The sequence below is a fragment of the Apteryx mantelli genome, chromosome 22 (assembly GCF_036417845.1).
Source record: "Apteryx mantelli isolate bAptMan1 chromosome 22, bAptMan1.hap1, whole genome shotgun sequence".
Taxonomy (NCBI): Eukaryota; Metazoa; Chordata; class Aves; order Apterygiformes; family Apterygidae; genus Apteryx; species Apteryx mantelli.
This window is the reverse complement of record NC_089999.1, coordinates 9974568-9992996: the sequence shown is the minus strand read 5'-3', so window position 1 is coordinate 9992996 and position 18429 is coordinate 9974568. Positions and strand designations below refer to the sequence as shown.

Below are 18429 nucleotides of genomic sequence, written 5' to 3'. Positions count from 1 at the left end.
TTTTATTATATTAAAAGAGTAGGGCTTTTCTGCGCCACATTTAGAAGATTTTTTTTAATGTTCATTAATCACCTTTATTTAAAATTATTCTTAAAAAGTAATTTAAGGAGAGTGAATCTTGAAAAGTTTTGCTGCATCATTTATGAACCTTGCCACTTGGTAGACATAAACTGTTTTCCCTGGTTTTCTCTTTTCTCATCAGAATTAAATGAAAAAAAAACTTTAATGCAGCTTTTAAAGCTTAGTAGATATAGCTATACTAGCAAAATTGTTCCCTTTAATATTTTAGTAAGTTTTCTTAAAAATTCCTAACAGGCTTCCTACCATCTTAACAAAAATATTTAGTAGCAATGCATAACAAATATAAAACAACAGTTAATTTAATAAAAAGTATTAACTATCAGAATCACTAGAGTTAGATGATAAAATGAATGATTTAACTCTAGAATTTGGTATCACAGTGGCTGAAGATGGAGCTTTGCTGTCACGAAGGCTCTTTGTGAGCGTTATCAGTGACAAGCAGGTGCCTACCCAGTCGTACAGGTACTCAGCTGGAAGGGAGCCGTGCTTCCACACGTCTGCTCTCAGTACACCTGAAACAAAGAAGAGCTGTAACTGCAAAAGGCAAAGTCAAAATTGCAACCAGTGGTGCCACCAGACTGAACAGAGAAGATCATCCCATGATTGGAACTTTGCACAAGTCCAGTAATTCCACCTTGACAAATTGTGATGCTTTGAAGAGGCTTATTGTAATGGTTAATTATGGAAAATACTTTATTATGATTTTTTTGTGTTGTGTAAGTCCCCTGTTGTACAAAGTACTCTGCTATATACTAATGCTAAACGTTTGATAATTAAAAGTGTAATAAGTACTTTTTTCCAAGTTAAGATTTAAGAATGGTTGTCCTTCAAAGCTCTTTTACTATATACTATTAAAGGTCACCATAGACTCATACTATCAAAGGTTGCTCTGTTGGTAGAGTGCAGGTCATTATTATGCTCTGTTCCACCTAACAGGACATGCGTATGGGCATTATGCAGGAATACACACTGTGTCTGAGCACTGATGCTCATTTTAAAGGAATTCATATCATAGTGAATCATACCTGTATTTACCCTACTGATTCTTCTGACCCCCTAAATTTGCAATGGTTTGAAGTCCCAGAATAATTTCCATTCTGGAAAACTAATATTTTGTGGCATACAGTCATACATTCCAGTTTGCCGAAGCTGCCAAAACTGTATGCCTTCTAGTTACATCTAGGTCTTGAACTGGAGGACTGGATGGTTTAGGCCTGCTTCATTCTCTCCACTGAATTAGTTTAATATATATGAGGAGGATATACGAAAAGGAACTGTGACGGCATTAAGTGTTCATTATTCATCAGTATAGCAAAGGTACATAGGCAGGGCACTTTTGATAAATTAACAAGTCTTGGCCACATTTGATTTTAAGAGGCCACTCAATCTGGCATTTTATCAACAAGGGAGGGATATCAACAAGGAAGGCACTCATTTTTCTTGCAGAGATATTACAAATAGACTGCTCTGGCACAAAAAAAGCTCACATTCATTAAACAAGAGAAAGACAGACTGATGCTTAGCTCCAGGTCATGGCCAGTTAGCACATGGAGTACGTGGTAGATGGTGTTTACAAAGAGGATGGTTCACATTGTCCTTCCACAATGCTGATGCCATTCTGAGCTGGGTCAGTCCCTAGTGCAGGGCAGGGTAGTCTGAAGTACACAGAACAGATTGCTTACCAAAAGAACCATCATTCTTAATGTTATCTGCAGGTTTACAATGAGGTCACCTTTTTTATAGATCTCAAAGCTGATCTGCTCCCCTTTCCTTAAGGCAATGAATTTTGATACTAAATTTAACAGGCTGACCTTTATTGACTGAAAAAGACTGCAGACATTTAGGATCCCCTTATCTGTGATTTAATCTATTGGGAAGCCAAAATTAGTTTCTGAAGTAAGCACCTTAAAAGCATTCAGCTGAAGGTTGCCAGTGAGACTGTTTCATTGATGAGCTGTGTCTGGTAACCTCACAACTAGTTCAGGATATTTACCGGTGATACAGTCCAGCAGCCCCTCTGCTTGAACTTGCACAGATGCAGCAGTTGGATCAAAGCAGTAAATCTTCTGAATCAAATTGTCATCAAGTTTCTGCAATGCATAGAACAAAGAGAGTCAGATGGTGGTGAAAAATTTAAGAGTGTTACAGAATTAAAGATGGCTAAGTCAAGCATATAGGATATCTGTAGGTAGCACTTCTAGAAAAGATAAGTAGGAGAAATGGGAGATTGAAAGGATGAGGTCTGCAAGGATGGAAAAATACATAGTATTCATTTATACTTTGGAAGGATATCCTTCCAATGTTTAGAAATTAACCACAAATCATATTCTTCATTTTGCATTTAGGCAGATACACAGTAGCTGTAGACTTATGTCTGTTATATGGATGTGTTTATCATATACAACAGCTCCTTAACGCTGTGTCTCAATGGATGTAATCTCTCCAAATTCTGCTGTCCAATTCTGTTGCAAATCCCCATCAACAACTGTATTTACAATGCGATTTTTAAAATGACTTTACCTGGTCATTACTTACGCATGAACATATCTACAGTGCTCGCTTGCCCATTCTCCACTTTTTAAAAAATAAATCTGGTTTATTAAACTGGCCAGCCCTCTTCAAGTGACATGCATCAAATTATTTCAATGCCTATCCCCCCTTGGCAAATTCCATTATATAATCTTGGGGGGAGAAGAACAGAAAAAATGCCTCAACATTTCAAATTCTCACCAGTATACACTGACTCCAGTTCTCAGTCTTCTCTGAGCCCTTCCACTTTGGATAGAAAAGCAACAGCACAGCCTTTACTATGTTATGTACCAGAGCTGGAGGTTCTACATAGCGCTTTATTTCAGCAAAATCCTCAGCTTTAAGTTTCTGGACACACTCACGCAGGTCCTGCAGCATGAACCGGTGGAAAAGAATCCCTGCATGCCTCAAACTTGCCGCGTGTTCTGCCTCTGGAATCACAAGCCAACCTTTCAAGAAGCTGCTCATAAACACCTGCTACTCAAGACATGCTACTGACTGAAAGGCTCTGCCCTCTTTATGATTAACTCTTTTTCTTCTTGACTAAGTGGCTGTTTTGCATACAGCCCAAGTATTCTATGAAACATTTCAAAATGCAGATGTGCTTGAAAAGACTAAACTCTCTGTAACATAAGCATGATGTGTTGAGAACACAGAATATTCCAAGGGTATGCACAGGTGCCATAAGTTTTTTGAATCTTTATGTCCCCAGGCCCACTGTGTTCCTGGGAGAACTGGAGCCACTGAGGGAGTAGTTGATACAGCTTCCCCCAGTGCAAGTAATACACCTCTGCTGGGAGAGACTCATTCTGGTTCCACAGTTCAGACAAACAGAAAAGACAAATGGTATCAAGACTGCACCCTGGTCTGGAGACCTGACACGTCCATCCTGACACAGCAAGCAGGTTTGGCACTGTGCTTGCCTGGGTGCTGTGTCAGACAAAGGCCTAAGGGACGAGCAGGGGTCTTGAGACCATGAAGGGTTCAGGGACAGGAGGTAATCCTGGAGCTGTGACACTCAAATTCTTTTGATCTTCCTCGGACAGTTCTGAGGAGGAAATGCTAGATACCCAAAGGCAGTAAAGCACCTTTCTCCCTTTGATTCAGTGGGACTTGGCCATATAAACACCTTGTGAACCTGAGCCACAGTCTAGACATTCTGCCTAACTGTACTCTGCTAAGTACTTAGGCTTGTTCAGTAGTTTACATGTACCAAAGGTTTAAATTTGTCTTTTCACATTTGTATGAATGATACTGCAGATGTGATTTTACTGAGATACCTAATTTCACCCCCACAAAAAAGGAGTTTGGCTCTGTATGCACAATACCCAGTACATAGATTGGTTCTGTTTCCCCTGAAGACATCTTCAATATCTCAGAGCAGGCAGCTTGGACCATCTTTAGCATTTTCTGCAGGTCTTTGTGTTCATGGGGTGGTAATTCCTGGTGATGTCCAATACTGAGATCTAATACCCCAAGAGCTTGTCCTGATAGATCACGGAGAGGTATTGCAAAGTGGTATTCTCCACAGACATAAGTGCCAATGACCTGTGAACTATCTGTGCATTTAAACAGGTAATCTCTAAAATGAGAGTAAAGAGAAAAATATGTCCTAAGTTTTATAATTCCAGTCTTTTTGGTACTTATGTAGCACATTTTAGTAAGAAGCCATTCATCTCTTGTTGTTGAAACAAGGGTATTATATTACTAAATCAGTTGCTTATTTTCTTGCAGCTTATTTATGAACAGATTTAACTGTCGTTCAGGCCACATACAGAAAGGAGAAAATAGCATTTTGGAACACAATACTGCTTAGCCCAGGCAATTGCTAAAAATCATAAGAGTTTAACAAACTCATATTAAGTTGTAGTCTTGCTTTAAAAACAGCTTCCTGTTTATAACCATGTTGACATTTGCTCTATAGAGTTTTATAAGAAGTAAAAACATCTGCTGGAACAGCAAATGACTGTTCAACCAAGCTTGACAGCAAGGATGATGTGTTTAAGGACAAGTCTGTGAGGTTCTGGGCAGCTGAAGGAAACGGATAGTTGAAGGAAATGAGACTAATATAGCCAGGAAAAAAGACAGATTAATCTAAAGAGCAAAATGCTACAGTATAGGCTCTGATCCTGCAGGCCTTTCACAACAGGCATAGAGCTAGCTTGGCAGCTCATCTGGTAAGCATTATATTAGAAGCTAAGTTTTTACAGTCCCAACCTCAAAGAAAATGTTCCTCACCCCTTCATAAGTCAGTATCACATACATACACACCAGATGCCATGGTAGTAAGAGAGCTATAGGCAGACACCCTCGTAGGCTTGCATTCCCATGGGCTTTATGTAATGTGTATCATGCCTGATGCAGGCTATAGTCTAGGACCAGAGGTAACCGGTTAGTTTGCATATGCCAGAACCCACCTTAAAAGGTTCTCTTTTCTGAGGAGAAGAACAGGAGAGGTATAAATTTCTCTTTGCCCTGTATGATCTGTAGTAATCACCTTCCGCAGAGCATAGTCACATGTCTGTTAGAGAGACAGGGAGGTTTAGCTTCATCCATGAAAGGAACAGTCATTCTGAAGCTTGGAGAGAGAGGAAGCTTTATTTCTCAAAGGAAAGCTCCCGCTTACATTCAAGTGCAATGGGATGGTTTAAAGATATCTCCCAACAATGTCTGGTTTTATTCCCAGAGTGTATTGCTCAAGATACATGAAGAATGTGCCCTGGACCTCCCTCAGCCAGACTATTTAATCCATCCCCAGGCTCCCATACTGAGGAACACCCACAGGTCAGGGAAGGGGTTTCCTATGGACCATTCTTTTTCATGTCCTTTTACAGACCTCTTTCTCATGTCATGTTCATTTTAGCATACCTTGATATGAGAAAAGCACAGAGGGGAGCAAAAGGCCTGGTTATCAGGCAGCTAACAAAGGGACAGTGCAAAGCCTGGAATGACAACAGAACGCTGCCAACACAAACCCTGCTTATCAGAGGAAGCAGATGAATTACGGTTGCAGAAGATGTCAAACAGACTTTGCAGTGACACAGGATCAGTCCTAAATACTGCATACACTTGCTTTTCATCTTAACTCATTTTTATGTGAACTGACAAGCTTCCCAGGGCCCAAGTGCCTGCTGAGTAACTGGAATATGATCTGCAAGGAAGTGGGCTGCCCTTAAAAGCTAGCTGACTGGGAGCAGCTACTTCCAGAGTTGTATTTACATCTTGGTTGCTAACACTGGTTCAGAACAAAGAGCTAGGATGTTAATTATCTTCTTTTTTCCATGCCATAATTTTGGTGCATGTAGAACCTCCACAAAGAGCAGCTCCCTTTGCGAAGGGCCAAATTAGCAGAGCTTTAGCAGGGAATTGCAATGCTGGTTAGACAGCTGCTGGATGTATTTCTGGGTAGGTGTGTGGTTTCGCTTTGTTCGTTGTTATGCAGCCATAAGCACTGAAGCAGGAGAATACTCCCTTGTCCCATGGAGAAAGGGCTACTGTAGGAGTGCTGCTGAGATGTTTTACATGGGAGGATGACAAGAATGAAAAGTGGTCTCCTTTAAAGAGGGAACCTTCCCCCTCTACTTGTATTGCCCTTTTGATGCATAAGCAGGCACAAGAATCTCAGGCGGGTTTTGTTTTGATGAAAAAGCCACTAGGAAATGATAGGCAGCTAGAAATAGCAGATCCTCACCAAAGTAGCTCCATCAGACCCTGACTATTACAGTCCTTTTCACTGCACTACCCTGCGTACCTTATCTTGGCCAGGCTCCATCAGATATGTAATAACAGTGTGGATGTTGGGCGCTCTTGAATACAACCAGTCCAGAGCAGTGAGCATCACTTGCAGAACATTTTTCAGTGTGCAGACATGGTGGTAGGCTTTGCTGAATGCATGAGAAACTCCCTGTGAAAGCAGAATCCTCCAAATGAACCAGACATTTCCATATGACTTGGGGATAAAGCTGGGGAAATGTTCATGCAGCAAAATGAAGTAAAATGGTTGTGACAAGTTACTTTAATCAGAACTCGTAATGCTGAAAAGCTACAGTGAAATGTCCCTTATCAAATAAGGCTCTAAGGCTCCAGAGCACCCTGGTCACAGCCAAGTCCTAAACTAGATAAAGTTGTTTTTTAGTGGAAAGAGCCAAATTCTTTGCTAATGTTGGCTTACTGCGCTCCCTGCTGCTCAGATGATGCATGCACAATGAGGCTGATTCTAAAGAGAGTTCCTAGCACCCCAAAGAAATCTGAACAGCCATTGTTTATAATTAGTCCACCATGTAAAAAGTGAAATTTCATGACACTTTATGGAAACAAACACAAATATTAGGTCTAGAGCTTCAGTAAATGAATGCTACTATCTTTGGGCTTTGCACAAATCTGCAATTAATTTACTAGTCAGATCTGCAGGAGAAGCTTAAATAAATTATTGAGAAGGTGACACCTGATATTCGATTACAGGTAAGAAGGTAATAAGTAAGATACTAATAAGGTGTTCTGCTCATACCAGTTTCACCACAAACAGTAAAAAGGGGCCCACAGTTCCATTCTGAGATGTACATCTTCATCTACTCAGAGCAAGCCTGTAAAATTCACACGGTCCTTACCCAGCTTTTTGAAGAGTAGTCTAACAAACTGCCTTCTCATGATGCTTACCTGGTAGAAACTGATCTCATGGGTCAGAAAGATGGTTTTCTCACCCTCGTCCCGAAGTGTATCAAGTCCTAGAATTCCAAAAACTCTCCAGCGAGCATCTTGCAATGGCAGTACCAGGAATGAACCTCTTCTCTCCTCAACTGGGCGGTCATAGTTCCAGAAGTGGATGTTTCCATGCAGCTGAACTTTTGGAACATGAATTGGCTTCCCTTCTTCAACAGCTGCAAAGCTGAAAAAATAACTTATGAGAAGGTTTGTAAGAGTAGTGGAAAATCTTTAGCAAAATAAAAAGGCAGCTTTGAACTCTCCTTGCTTTAGGCATCAGAGAAGGAAGGTGTTAGCTCCCTACTCTGACCACACCTAGAAATACTGCATTTACTACTTGCATCTCAAAGTCAGTGGCAACAAATAAGGCCCTTTTCATTCTCAAGTCATTGTAAAAACATCAAATAATGAGTGTAATGAAAAAGAATTCAGAGGTGAGCAGCAGTTACATTTAATAGGTTAGAAGAGGTAAGATTTAAAGAAAAAGACAAATATGTCTAACTTATGGAAACAAGAAGTAAAGAGGCAGGAAAGCTGTTTACACTGTAAACATTAGGGAAGAAAAGGCATTGTTCTCAAAAAATGTCCAGTGGACATAAAACGCTGTAATGGAATTAATTTTAAAAGAGGAAAATGTAGGCTGAATATAATAGACGTTTGCTAAAGGATGAGACTTATTAGACTGTGAGCTAATCTCCCCAAGGAAAGGAGTGAAATCCCAAACAAAGCAGTTATAAGCAGAGCGTGTAAAGTATAATAATATATATGATAATGAATCATTCCACAGTGGTCCCTGAGGGAAGTTCTTCTGTGGAATACCCTGTCAACCTGCATTTCTAGTGCACCCCAAACCACTGCCTGGTTCCCCTTACATTCCACATGTTTTTTGAGAAAAATGAACAGTTCTTTGCAGCTTTCCTTACCTTACTCCTTCCATGTCTCTGTAAAGTATCTGATTTAGGACATATGGGGCATCATCTGCAGTACATGCCACATAGTGTAGGAGAATCCATCCTCGCTCTGGTGAGACCTGGTTCTCTTCCAAAAGGGCAATATACGCACTGATCTTCTTGTTATCCCCGTGGGCTTCTGCATCCTAGCAACCAAATGTTTCCCATTACATGCACCAACTGCATGACATATATATGTCTATGCTGTGATTGCATCTGACCTGAACACCCCGCTACAAGCAAAAACACCCCATATTTTGATTGACAGGGGGAACGGATTTCATTTTTGTTACTGCTAGTGGAGGCTAGTTCATCTAAAAATAATTTCTAATTATATTTCTATATAATTTCTAATTATATTATATTCTAATTATAACCTGTGACTAAGCAAAACTCCTATTGATTTCATCTCCAATGGGAGATTCTTCTGGAACAACCAGACAAACAAGTGCCAGAGCTGTTGCCTTTACAGATCTGGACAATATTATAAGAATGCTTCAGTTACTACAGTACTGAAAAGGGAGAGAAGTTCTGCTCTGAGGAGGGCTTTAATGGTCAGGACAAATATCTAAAGTTGCACCTGGAAGTAAAAAATGAAACTATTCCCACTACAAATTATTCATCTTTGTTACAGACTGAGTCTCTCGCATTTCCTCTCAGAAGCTCTAAAGCTAAAACTGTGGATTTCCACATTTGATACTAATCAGGTCTCCAAAATGTGAGACAGTAAGCATTCATAAAGGTATTCTGTGTCGGCAAAGCATGGACAAGAATTCTTGTATCTCAGATCTGACTTGTGATTCTTTCTGTGCATAACCACTGGCTCTCCTGAACATGAGCGAAGTGCAGAAAAGCACACGGAAATCCAGCCTTAGACCAGCTTCTCACAGTATCTGAGAGTTCCACTCAAATGCACCAGGGTCTGAAGACAGTGTCACTGTCCATAACTGAAAAGACTCTCATGCTCCCTGGGGTGCATACCTGGGAGAGGACCTTAAACACTGCTTTGTAAACTGGTTCCATGTTTGCTCCACTGGTCTCAGCTGCTTGCTGGATACTGTGCAGCCATTTCCTCCTGGCCAAGCGTCGCAGGTGCTCCATGTGACTTTGTTCCACACTTGTGGTCAGAAACTCCACCAAGTTATCAATGACTTCATCCTCATCCCCAGTTAATTCAGAAACCGCTAATTCAAGGTAAGTCTGGAATGTCTGTGGGGACAGTTTCCCCATTCTGCTAGGCTGTGGGTAGCGTGAGCAAAGGTGTTTCTTTGCTAGTAGAAGAAATAGAAAATAAGACAGGGACAATCTATATAATCTCTATACAATCTATAATATATTTTGCTTTTCCCCCAAACTGGCTTCAAGTGGGGTGCTCCAGCCCCTCATTCTGGTTTTCTTCAAGCTATCCTCTAAACTTGTCATCATGACAGGTAATCTCCAGCTTCAAGACTGGATGTACCTCTTCCTCTAGATGCCTGCAGCCTCACACTCTGAGAAAGAAACCTGCAAATTGCTCCTGTCCCCCTTTTGCACCTCTGCAAGATACCTAAACAATAAAGGTCAGTAGAAAATAGGACAGGTGCCTGGAGATATGAAAAATCAGAGGCACCTTTTCATCAGAACCAAACTTCATGGACATTTGAGGGGCTGGTGGGACTGGGCTGCAGGTAGATATGCTGCACACTGCAATAGTAGCCAAGATTTTACAGCAAACTACTGACCACTCCCATTAAAAATGTGAAGGTCAGAGTCTACAGATGATTTCACAGATCACTCATATTCCTGGATTTTCCATTATATACACAATTTGCAGAAATTATATTTTTCTTTTGAGGCCTTCCAAAGTAACCATCATTCTTAATTACCCTGCTTTAGGTGCCTGTGATGAATTATTGAAATAACATTTGTACTGTGCTAAATCTCATAAATGAAGATCAAAGAAAATGAAAGCTTCATTGAAGACATACAACAGATGGGACAATGGTGTTTGAGAATCACCAGGAGATGTGGATGTGGAGCAAAAAGAACAAGAACACCTGAATAAGAGCTACCAAAAGTGGCTGGGTTTAGAAGACTGAATTTGTTTGAAAAATGTCTAAAGCATTGCAGAGCCTGTTAGCTCCCAGGGGAATGAAGGAGTAAGGATCACTGCATGGAGGCTACTCTTTCTCATTTGCAAAAGCCAGGGGCATGGAGCCATGCTCCAATCCTGTTTTCCATATCCCAGGGAATACAGCTGAGCTGGCCCAAACAGGGGCAAATAAGCTGCAGGAAAAAGCATTGGCAGAGTTTCCTTCTCCCTTGGAGGAAGGAGGAATGCAACAAGCATTTAATTGTGATTATCAAGAATTGCAATCCTGTATCTACTCACCCTAGTTTACAAACTTCCAGTTTTCCCAGAGGTCCTTAAGACAAATAAGGTTCCTCCTAGCCTTGGAATCCTAACAGGCTGAGCATGAAAATGTACATTTATTGTATCAGTTTCTATTCAGTTATTACTTAAATCAGCAGCAAGTCTAACAGGAGATTTTCTGAATTGTTTGCCCCCCCATAACAGTTTTTATAAGATCTGATTCTGTTCCTTCCCATACTGCAGATCTGGACTCATGGGGGTGCTCTTGTACAGTCTTTGGAAGTTGCAGGTCAGCTTCCTGGCTTTGGAAACCTGGGATTCACCAAGTACTCTGCCTACAGCTGTACTTGCCTGATCATGCCCCTGGCAGTTCCTCTCCTGAACACTGCAGTGACTAACGCTTTGATCATTTTTTCTGCATCCTGATTTCAAATCCTGCTGGACCCAAAGAACTAAAGAAAAGGAAAGAGAACTATTTGTCAAGCCACTTCCTACTAGCAAACTAGCAATCAGTGATGTATAGGTAGAAGTGTGAAGTTTGCTGCTAAGCAGGGAGTATTTGTGATCAATACATAGAATAGCCTGCAAGGAAAATGCTCTGGTTAATGATGCACAAGAACTGGCAGGAAGCTGCCTGATGCCCTGATTGCCTCTTGGTGCAAAAAAAGACACGTTTTACAGGAGCTGAGAGTCTCCTCCTTCCCCTTCAGAAATCAGTGGGCATTTTATCATTGATTTTAGCTGTAGCAGTAGCATTGGTGTGTAGTAGTGACTAACTAGCCCCACTCATTCTGGAGCTGACTGTTAATGCTGTCTTATTCTGCTAATCATCTGAAGAATGTTCCACATTCTTTAATATCATTTCTGATTTTCTGACAAAATTAGGATGGAGAATTTTCTGATGATATACAATTGTTTGGATTTGACCTCCGCTTTTTCCTCCCTTTGAAGAAAGAGATGAAGAAAGAAATACACAAGAAGTTGAACTTTTTTTCCCCTTCAACCCCAGTGTTTTTCCATCAAAAGAAAAAATGTCTTCCAAAATGATTGGTTTGGTTTTGCTTCAAATGACATTTTAATAAAAAAATTACATGATCAAAGTATGCCTACCAGTTCTAACAGGACACCACAAGGTGCAGGAGGGGGCTCCCTATGGTCATCCACAGAGGAATCTGACCCATAGCACTGCCAGACCCATCAATTCCTTTGTCTGCAACGCCGAATCCAGCCATGGTTCCCAGGCCATTGTGGGTCCGCATGCACAAGCAGTATGAATTGTTCCTTGAGCCGAGCAGGGAAAGAACTGCCATTTGTCTGCACCATTCTTACAACCATGTCGGTATCTCATCGATAACATCACTAGATTTGTCCGTTATTTTTTGGGATGTGTGAAGTTTGGGCAAGGACTTGAGATGCAGCAGGATAATGCCAGCGTATATAGCAGTGGGCAAGAAAAGGTAGAGTTGGTGCTAGTTCTCCAGTTAGATAAAAATAGGTTTGCCCTCTACAAGAGAAAAACTGTTTCCCCCCGGAAGGCTATCACAGGAACTGGGAGCACCTGGCAGGATCAGTCCCTTCATTAGCTAGGCACAACATAATGAATTATTTGGCCCAACTATATATGTATTGTTACACTTTTCACTTACAAAGAAAATCATATATTTCAACCCACTTTTCACTCCGTGCTTTCATCCAGGAGGAATGCAATGTCTGTGAGCTCCTCCTTCAAATCTTCTTGTACTATGATTTCTTTGAGAGATTAGGTTGAGGCTGCTAGAAATAGTTCTATGTTGCTTGTACATAGTATTGATTTTGCTATATCATTTTTTTATTTATTTGTCCTTTAGTTTATGAGGTCTTCAGGGAAGGGACTATGTCCTTCCATATTTCTGTAGTGTGTTCTGACATACTTTGAGCACAGCAGAGCTGTAAACCACCCAGCTTCTGTGGCTGTACAGCCTGGAGACAACTGACTGTAGCATGCCAGAGGCCCCCCACTCCTCCAGCTGCCTCAAGAGAGCTATGGGATAATGAGATTCAGGTGGTTGCCAAAAAGAGGCATTTTCAGTAATGCATGGCAGAGTGAGTAACACAGAGATGTGCAAACCTGAAGCACTGGGAAGGAGGAACCATCAAGGGTAGCAGTGTTCAGTGCAGACTTGCCCCCCAGATCTCAGATGAATAAACCTATCCTCTCCACCCAAGCACAAATACAGACATGTTCTTAATTGCTAATACAGTATTTCAGAGCACATAATGCCTACATGTTAATATGCATGAGGCTGCCAGACAGGTCTAGGTGAACCTGCTGCACTTCTGTCTGACCCACGTCTACTTTGTCAAGCACCAAATTTGCTAAGTTTATTGAGAGAAATGAACCAACTGAGAAATGAGTTGCTCAAAGTTGCTATCTAATTCATGAGATCTGTGCAACAGAGAGGATCACTAAAGGCCATTTGAGACCCATAAGGAAAGCTGGTGCTCTCTCCTACAAGAGACATTCCTGCAGATAGCTCAGTAAAATGTATCTATTAAAAACAGCTATATAACACAGGCTAGAACAAAAGTGCACAACACGTATCCCTAGGCTTTTGTTGCATTTTTCACTGCCGTATTACAGATACTTAATGCTTATTAAAGCTGAACCTGACTCTCAGAACAGTCTTTCACAGAAGGAGGGGATGGAGCTATGTATTAATAAGTAGGTCTGAATAATTGTTCCTTTTCATTTTATATATCATACCTTGTAGACTTATGATTATGCTTGCAAAACCAAAAAAGTTTTGGTGCTTGCTCACAACTTCATTAGTACTGTCATTGAATGCTTGAAGGCCTACTGTGTTGACACTGTTCCTCTCTCACAGCAAGGCTGTTTTCTTACCATTCCTCAAGGCCTTTTTTTCCATTCCTTCTTTGAATGTGTTTAGAACAGCATCTACCTCTTTCAGGTCCAGAAACCCAGATCCATTGTTGTCCCACTTTTCAAAAAGTGCCTCCAAAAGCAGTTTCCTTCGGGCCAAGAGAGAGCTGCGGTGAACCTAGAACAGAGAAACAGCTGGTCTTTGATAATTCCTGGACATTGATGTTCAGATTCTACACAAGTCTGGAAACTGCAGTAGTAGGCTGATCACACAATCCCTACTGGCCAGCCCAATTCCATAAATACACAACTCGGACATGGAGATGAATCATTAAACCTGGGAGATACTTGAAAACATTAAACACAGTTGACAGGTTAGTTTTACCAGGCAGAAGCAGCACTGCAAAGGGTCATTTTCCAGTAAACAAATGAAGCCTGTGCTAGATCTAAGGAGAGATATACTCAGGTAAGTGGCTGTTTCCCAGAATACAAACATCTTCCCAGACAAAAACAACCAGAGCCTTGTTAGTAACACCCAAAGACTTGATAGCTTGTATTTCTGTACATTGCTGTTTTGCTGGTGCTGCGCTGAAGTGCGTGGGATCTAAGAAACTGCATGTGCAACTTGTTCTTTAGAACCAGTATTTGCACAGCACACAGTGATAAATGGCTTGGAGTGGAATTCTCTCAAAGGCCAAAATAGTGGCAGCACGTATTGTGTTCAGCATGAAGATGGCAGAGCCGTCAGATCCAATATCTCATCCAAATTAGGTCAGCAGCACAAAGGGAAACTAGAAAGCGGTCTGAGGAAACTGCAGCTAGAGAGGTTTCTGTGGACAGACCCACCAAGAAATATATCTACACTCTGAAATGATATGGGGCATCCTGATGCTATGCATGAGAATATTGCTGAAGGGGAATATATTTATTTAACAGATGGCAACTGCTCCTTGCAACTTAAACATAAAGATGCATGTACCCATTCATACACACCCCCACATGCATGAAAAAGCAAGCACACTTATTTAAAACCCTTCCCAAAACATCCACAAACTCATATGTACATGCCAGTGCAGTAGGTCAGACATCAGGTTCTTGACTGCTGTAGAGGTGAATAAGCGGAACAGAATGTTTTGAGCTCTTTCACAGCTAACTATCCACTTGCTGTCTCACTGAGTCCAGTTCTGAAGCAGGCAAACAACCTGTCACAGGATTTGTCTGTCATCATTTCTAGAGCTAAGGACTAAGGTAGGTGAATCCATATGAAAATGAAAGGGCAAGAGAATGCAAGACTGCAGGTGAATAGCTCTGCCAGTATGAGATTAAGAATTGACTTTGTAAGTGTCTCTTGTGTTTGGACATGGGATCAGCAAAACTCATCAATATTTACCTTCCTTAGTTGTTCCATTTTTTCCTCTTCTGTCTGTTTGTATTCTTCTTTGATAAATGCAATAAGCCTCTTCATAGTAGGCAAAGAAGTGCCTTTACCAACAAATGTCTCCATGAGCTGGACAAACTGCAGCAGGTTGAGGCAACTTTCATCAAAAGCACTCCTAATATGAGAAGCACCACGGCTCTGAATCTCTGCCATAATTGGACGCAAGTCTGAAAGGCAGAAAGCACAGTGTGTTGCTGGAAGCTAAATGCTGCCCTAAAGCTAGCCAAAAGAGAGATATCAAAGAAAGGCTGAATCCTGCACTTCTTATCCAGTGAAAGTATGACTGAATGCAGACTGACTCCATGCTGACTAAAGGCCTTAATCTGCTTGTACTTTCTAATAGTATCTCTTCAGCCTTTTGCTCCAGTCTAGCATGGGTACTATCATACAACCAGGTCACATCACTGAAAATGGGTGAGCTGAAATCAATGTTATACCAAAAGTTGCCTTCTGAGACAAAGACTGTACTGTTCTCTTGATCCTGAAGTCAGCTTCAGGAACCAGTGTTTGTATTCTCTCCAAAACTTTTAGCTCACAGCAGTAACAGCATGTGTGCAGACACTGCCAGTCACTATATGTCCAAGTGAATATACAACCCTGTGACCAAATACCTGGAAATCTAGAGTTCTCACAGTTCCAGTCCTCTGGAATTCTCTCTCCATAGCTGCTATACCTGAAACTTAGGTCAGAGGTCAGAAGGTCACCTGATGAAAGATAAAACATACTGAGTAAATATACAAGCTTTTTAAAAAGATACAAGATACAGCTTTTTTTAAGGTTGTTAAATACATGTCCAAGCACAGTCTAAAGGAGATGAAAGAGCTGACACAAGCAGTCACCTGACCATGGCGTCCCATCTATCAATTGTTTTGCTTTTTCAAACTCCTGGCTAACTTTGGCTTGAGAATCCTTTCTGGCTGAGAGTGCTGGACCTGCAATTTTAAAAATAAATCTTCTGTGAACCAGGGCTTACTAGTCTGAGCACCCTGATCAGTATGTAAAATCTACCTCTATGTCTCTGGAGTTACTCTTGTTATCAATAGTTACTTATTTTTACTGTCTGGAATATTGCTTCCTGAAACTCACCTGGTGACTGTTACATTTCTTAAGCCCAACTACAAATATTCATTTTAGCAACAGCAATATAATAGCCTTCTTTTCCAATGTAGCTTCAACATGATATCCAGACTTCTTGTTTCCCACCCACCTCTCTCTGAAAGAATATCATACCATCATGTTGGTGAGAACAGGGTGGGAATCTGCTCTGAAGATGGAAGGGTGGCATCCCTCAAACAATGCTGTGTACATCCGGGGACTGGCTGAATAACAAGTTAGTGCTCTGTACTGGCAGTTAACCACACAAAGCTGTAGATACTAGTGGTCTGTACTATCAGCTTTGCAGCTCTTTACACGATAAGTTTGTCACTAGACTGGCGTGCAAGGTAGACCCAGTTCTTGAAGTGTTTTAAGCTGTGAGATGCAAAACAACGCATTCACAGAGCACTAGTAAGGAAGTTGGTCCTTCTACTATGTTTAAGAAAGCACCTCGTACGAAACACACAGTTACACAACCACAGTCTTCCTAGAACAAGGGCCTTTGTATATAATTGAGAAGCATGATATTCCTTTGGAAACACAGTGAGATAAAAGGTTCCTGCTATATGATTCCATAATATATCTCCCTATGGACCCTCACATTCTAATAATTATTAAAAGATATTTCTATATTTAACGTGCTCCTGCTCTGTTTTGCCATCGTAATATTCCAGAGTGGAAGCAGAACATAAAGTTTCTCCTTATTATAAAAGTGCTGCTGCTTCGAAAAAGTCCCTGCTTGATTTAAAGAGCCTGCTCAGTGCCTTGAATACAGATCACCAGCAAAGCGACTCACCTGCTGTCCTGAGAGAGGAACATGCTCTGAAATCCTGACAGGAAACACCATGCTGAGAAGATAACAAAGCTTATGCTCTTGCCTACTCAGAAATTACTCACATGCTTTCACTGGTTTTGAAATGGATTAAAAACACACCTATAGTTAAACCAGTGCAGACAAAGCTTTGCCACAACAAAGGAGAATGTTTTACCTTTATCCTGGTCTTGCAAAAGGTCTTCAGCCTGTGGTCTTGTCTCTGAGCTTGCCTGTCTTCTGTTGTCATACTGCTTAGAAAAACTCTCTTTTCTTGCAGAAGTTTCTTTCCCAGCCACAGCTTCTTCTTCTGAGGTCATACTTGTCACTTCAGGTGTTGGTCTTGGAATTGTTTTGGTTGGCTCTGCAATCCAATTGTCCCCCTCCGGTCTAACCTGTCCTTCTGTGCCAGGTTCTGTATCTGAGATCATATAGTCTTCTCCCATATTTGTTTCTGGAACTGGCTCTCTACACAGACTGAATTCCCCCTCCTCCATCTGTTTTTCAGATCCAGGTTCTTCATCTCTAGTGACACAATCTCCAGTAAAGGCTGATCTTGGGAAGGATTCCTCCTGGCTGTCTGCACTTGCAGACTCAGCTTGTGTCTCAGTTCCGGTGTCTCCACGGAAAGTAGATTTCTCACTGTGGATTGTATCTCCATCCAAATCACTAGGTTCAAAATCAGTGCTTTTCATCGTTGACACACCATCCTCACTTTCCTCTCTTACCTCTGCATCACTTGATTCTGTTTTCAGAAGCACAGTTGCTGTTTGGTTTTCTTCCTTAGAAATCCCTCTAGTCCCAGCTTCACTCATGTCCATTTGTTCAAAAGGATCTTCTCTGACAGTAGTGCTCATTCCATATATGCCTTGCCTATCATCAACTACAGGTTCGTATGCTAAAGTCTGTCCCTCAGAAATATCTGTTTGAGAGAGTGCAGACTTTTCACTGAGCTCCTCACAAACTTCCCGGTCATCAAGGCCTCCCCATAAATCTGCAAGCTCAATCTCTTGCAGCTCAGCTACTGGCCCTAATATAGAAAAAGGGTTGATAAGTTGATAGTTTGCATTTGTTTCATGTTCTCTGGTATCACATAAGGAAACAAGAAAAAAAAAAAGAAGAAAGGCATTCCCAAGCAAATATATACCATTAGAAAGTACCCCCTGTAAATATGCATACTCAGAAACTCAAGATGTTGGAACAGTATTTTTACCTGCAGAGAACTGCTCTTGTTATCAAGTGTGTATTATGCCATATTTCTTCTGAAACAGATGTCATTTTTTGTAATTCTACATACTAAAAAGGAAAGATGTAATTTCCCTTGCATTTAATCTCAGCAAGTAATTAATGTCCAATATCTGAAAAATATTTTACTTTCATGTAGACGATTCTCTATGTTATTTTTTTATTCTTCCATCCTCCTGGAGAAATTTTAGTGTAAGTACCAAATTAACTTCTAATATTGCCCAATATGAAAGAACGCTTGTTGCTTTAATCCTACTTCCAAAAAGCATTACAGAATTTTGCATGAAGGAAAAGTTTTGGGTGTTGGATGTTGGAATTTCTGAACATTGTATCACATAGTTTGCAAAACACATTTGCAAATTATGG

General features: G+C 40.9%; 1 protein-coding gene across 1 annotated transcript in view; it reads right to left on the bottom strand.

Moving 5' to 3' along the window:
* Window positions 1-393: 393 nt before the first annotated feature.
* The window catches only part of EFCAB5 (EF-hand calcium binding domain 5), a 42891-nt gene continuing 24855 nt past the window's right edge, over window positions 394-18429 (bottom strand). Inside the window, exons 11-24 of the mRNA XM_067309940.1 lie at window positions 17706-17848; window positions 16997-17528; window positions 15524-15616; window positions 14865-15079; window positions 13496-13652; window positions 9243-9532; window positions 8235-8407; window positions 7267-7495; window positions 6362-6514; window positions 5028-5131; window positions 3939-4192; window positions 2812-3041; window positions 2075-2171; window positions 394-593 (exon numbers count right to left, since the gene is read on the bottom strand). Coding sequence (XP_067166041.1) covers window positions 394-593; window positions 2075-2171; window positions 2812-3041; window positions 3939-4192; window positions 5028-5131; window positions 6362-6514; window positions 7267-7495; window positions 8235-8407; window positions 9243-9532; window positions 13496-13652; window positions 14865-15079; window positions 15524-15616; window positions 16997-17528; window positions 17706-17848 — 2870 coding nt within the window. The remainder of the gene's footprint in view (window positions 594-2074; window positions 2172-2811; window positions 3042-3938; window positions 4193-5027; window positions 5132-6361; window positions 6515-7266; window positions 7496-8234; window positions 8408-9242; window positions 9533-13495; window positions 13653-14864; window positions 15080-15523; window positions 15617-16996; window positions 17529-17705; window positions 17849-18429) is intronic.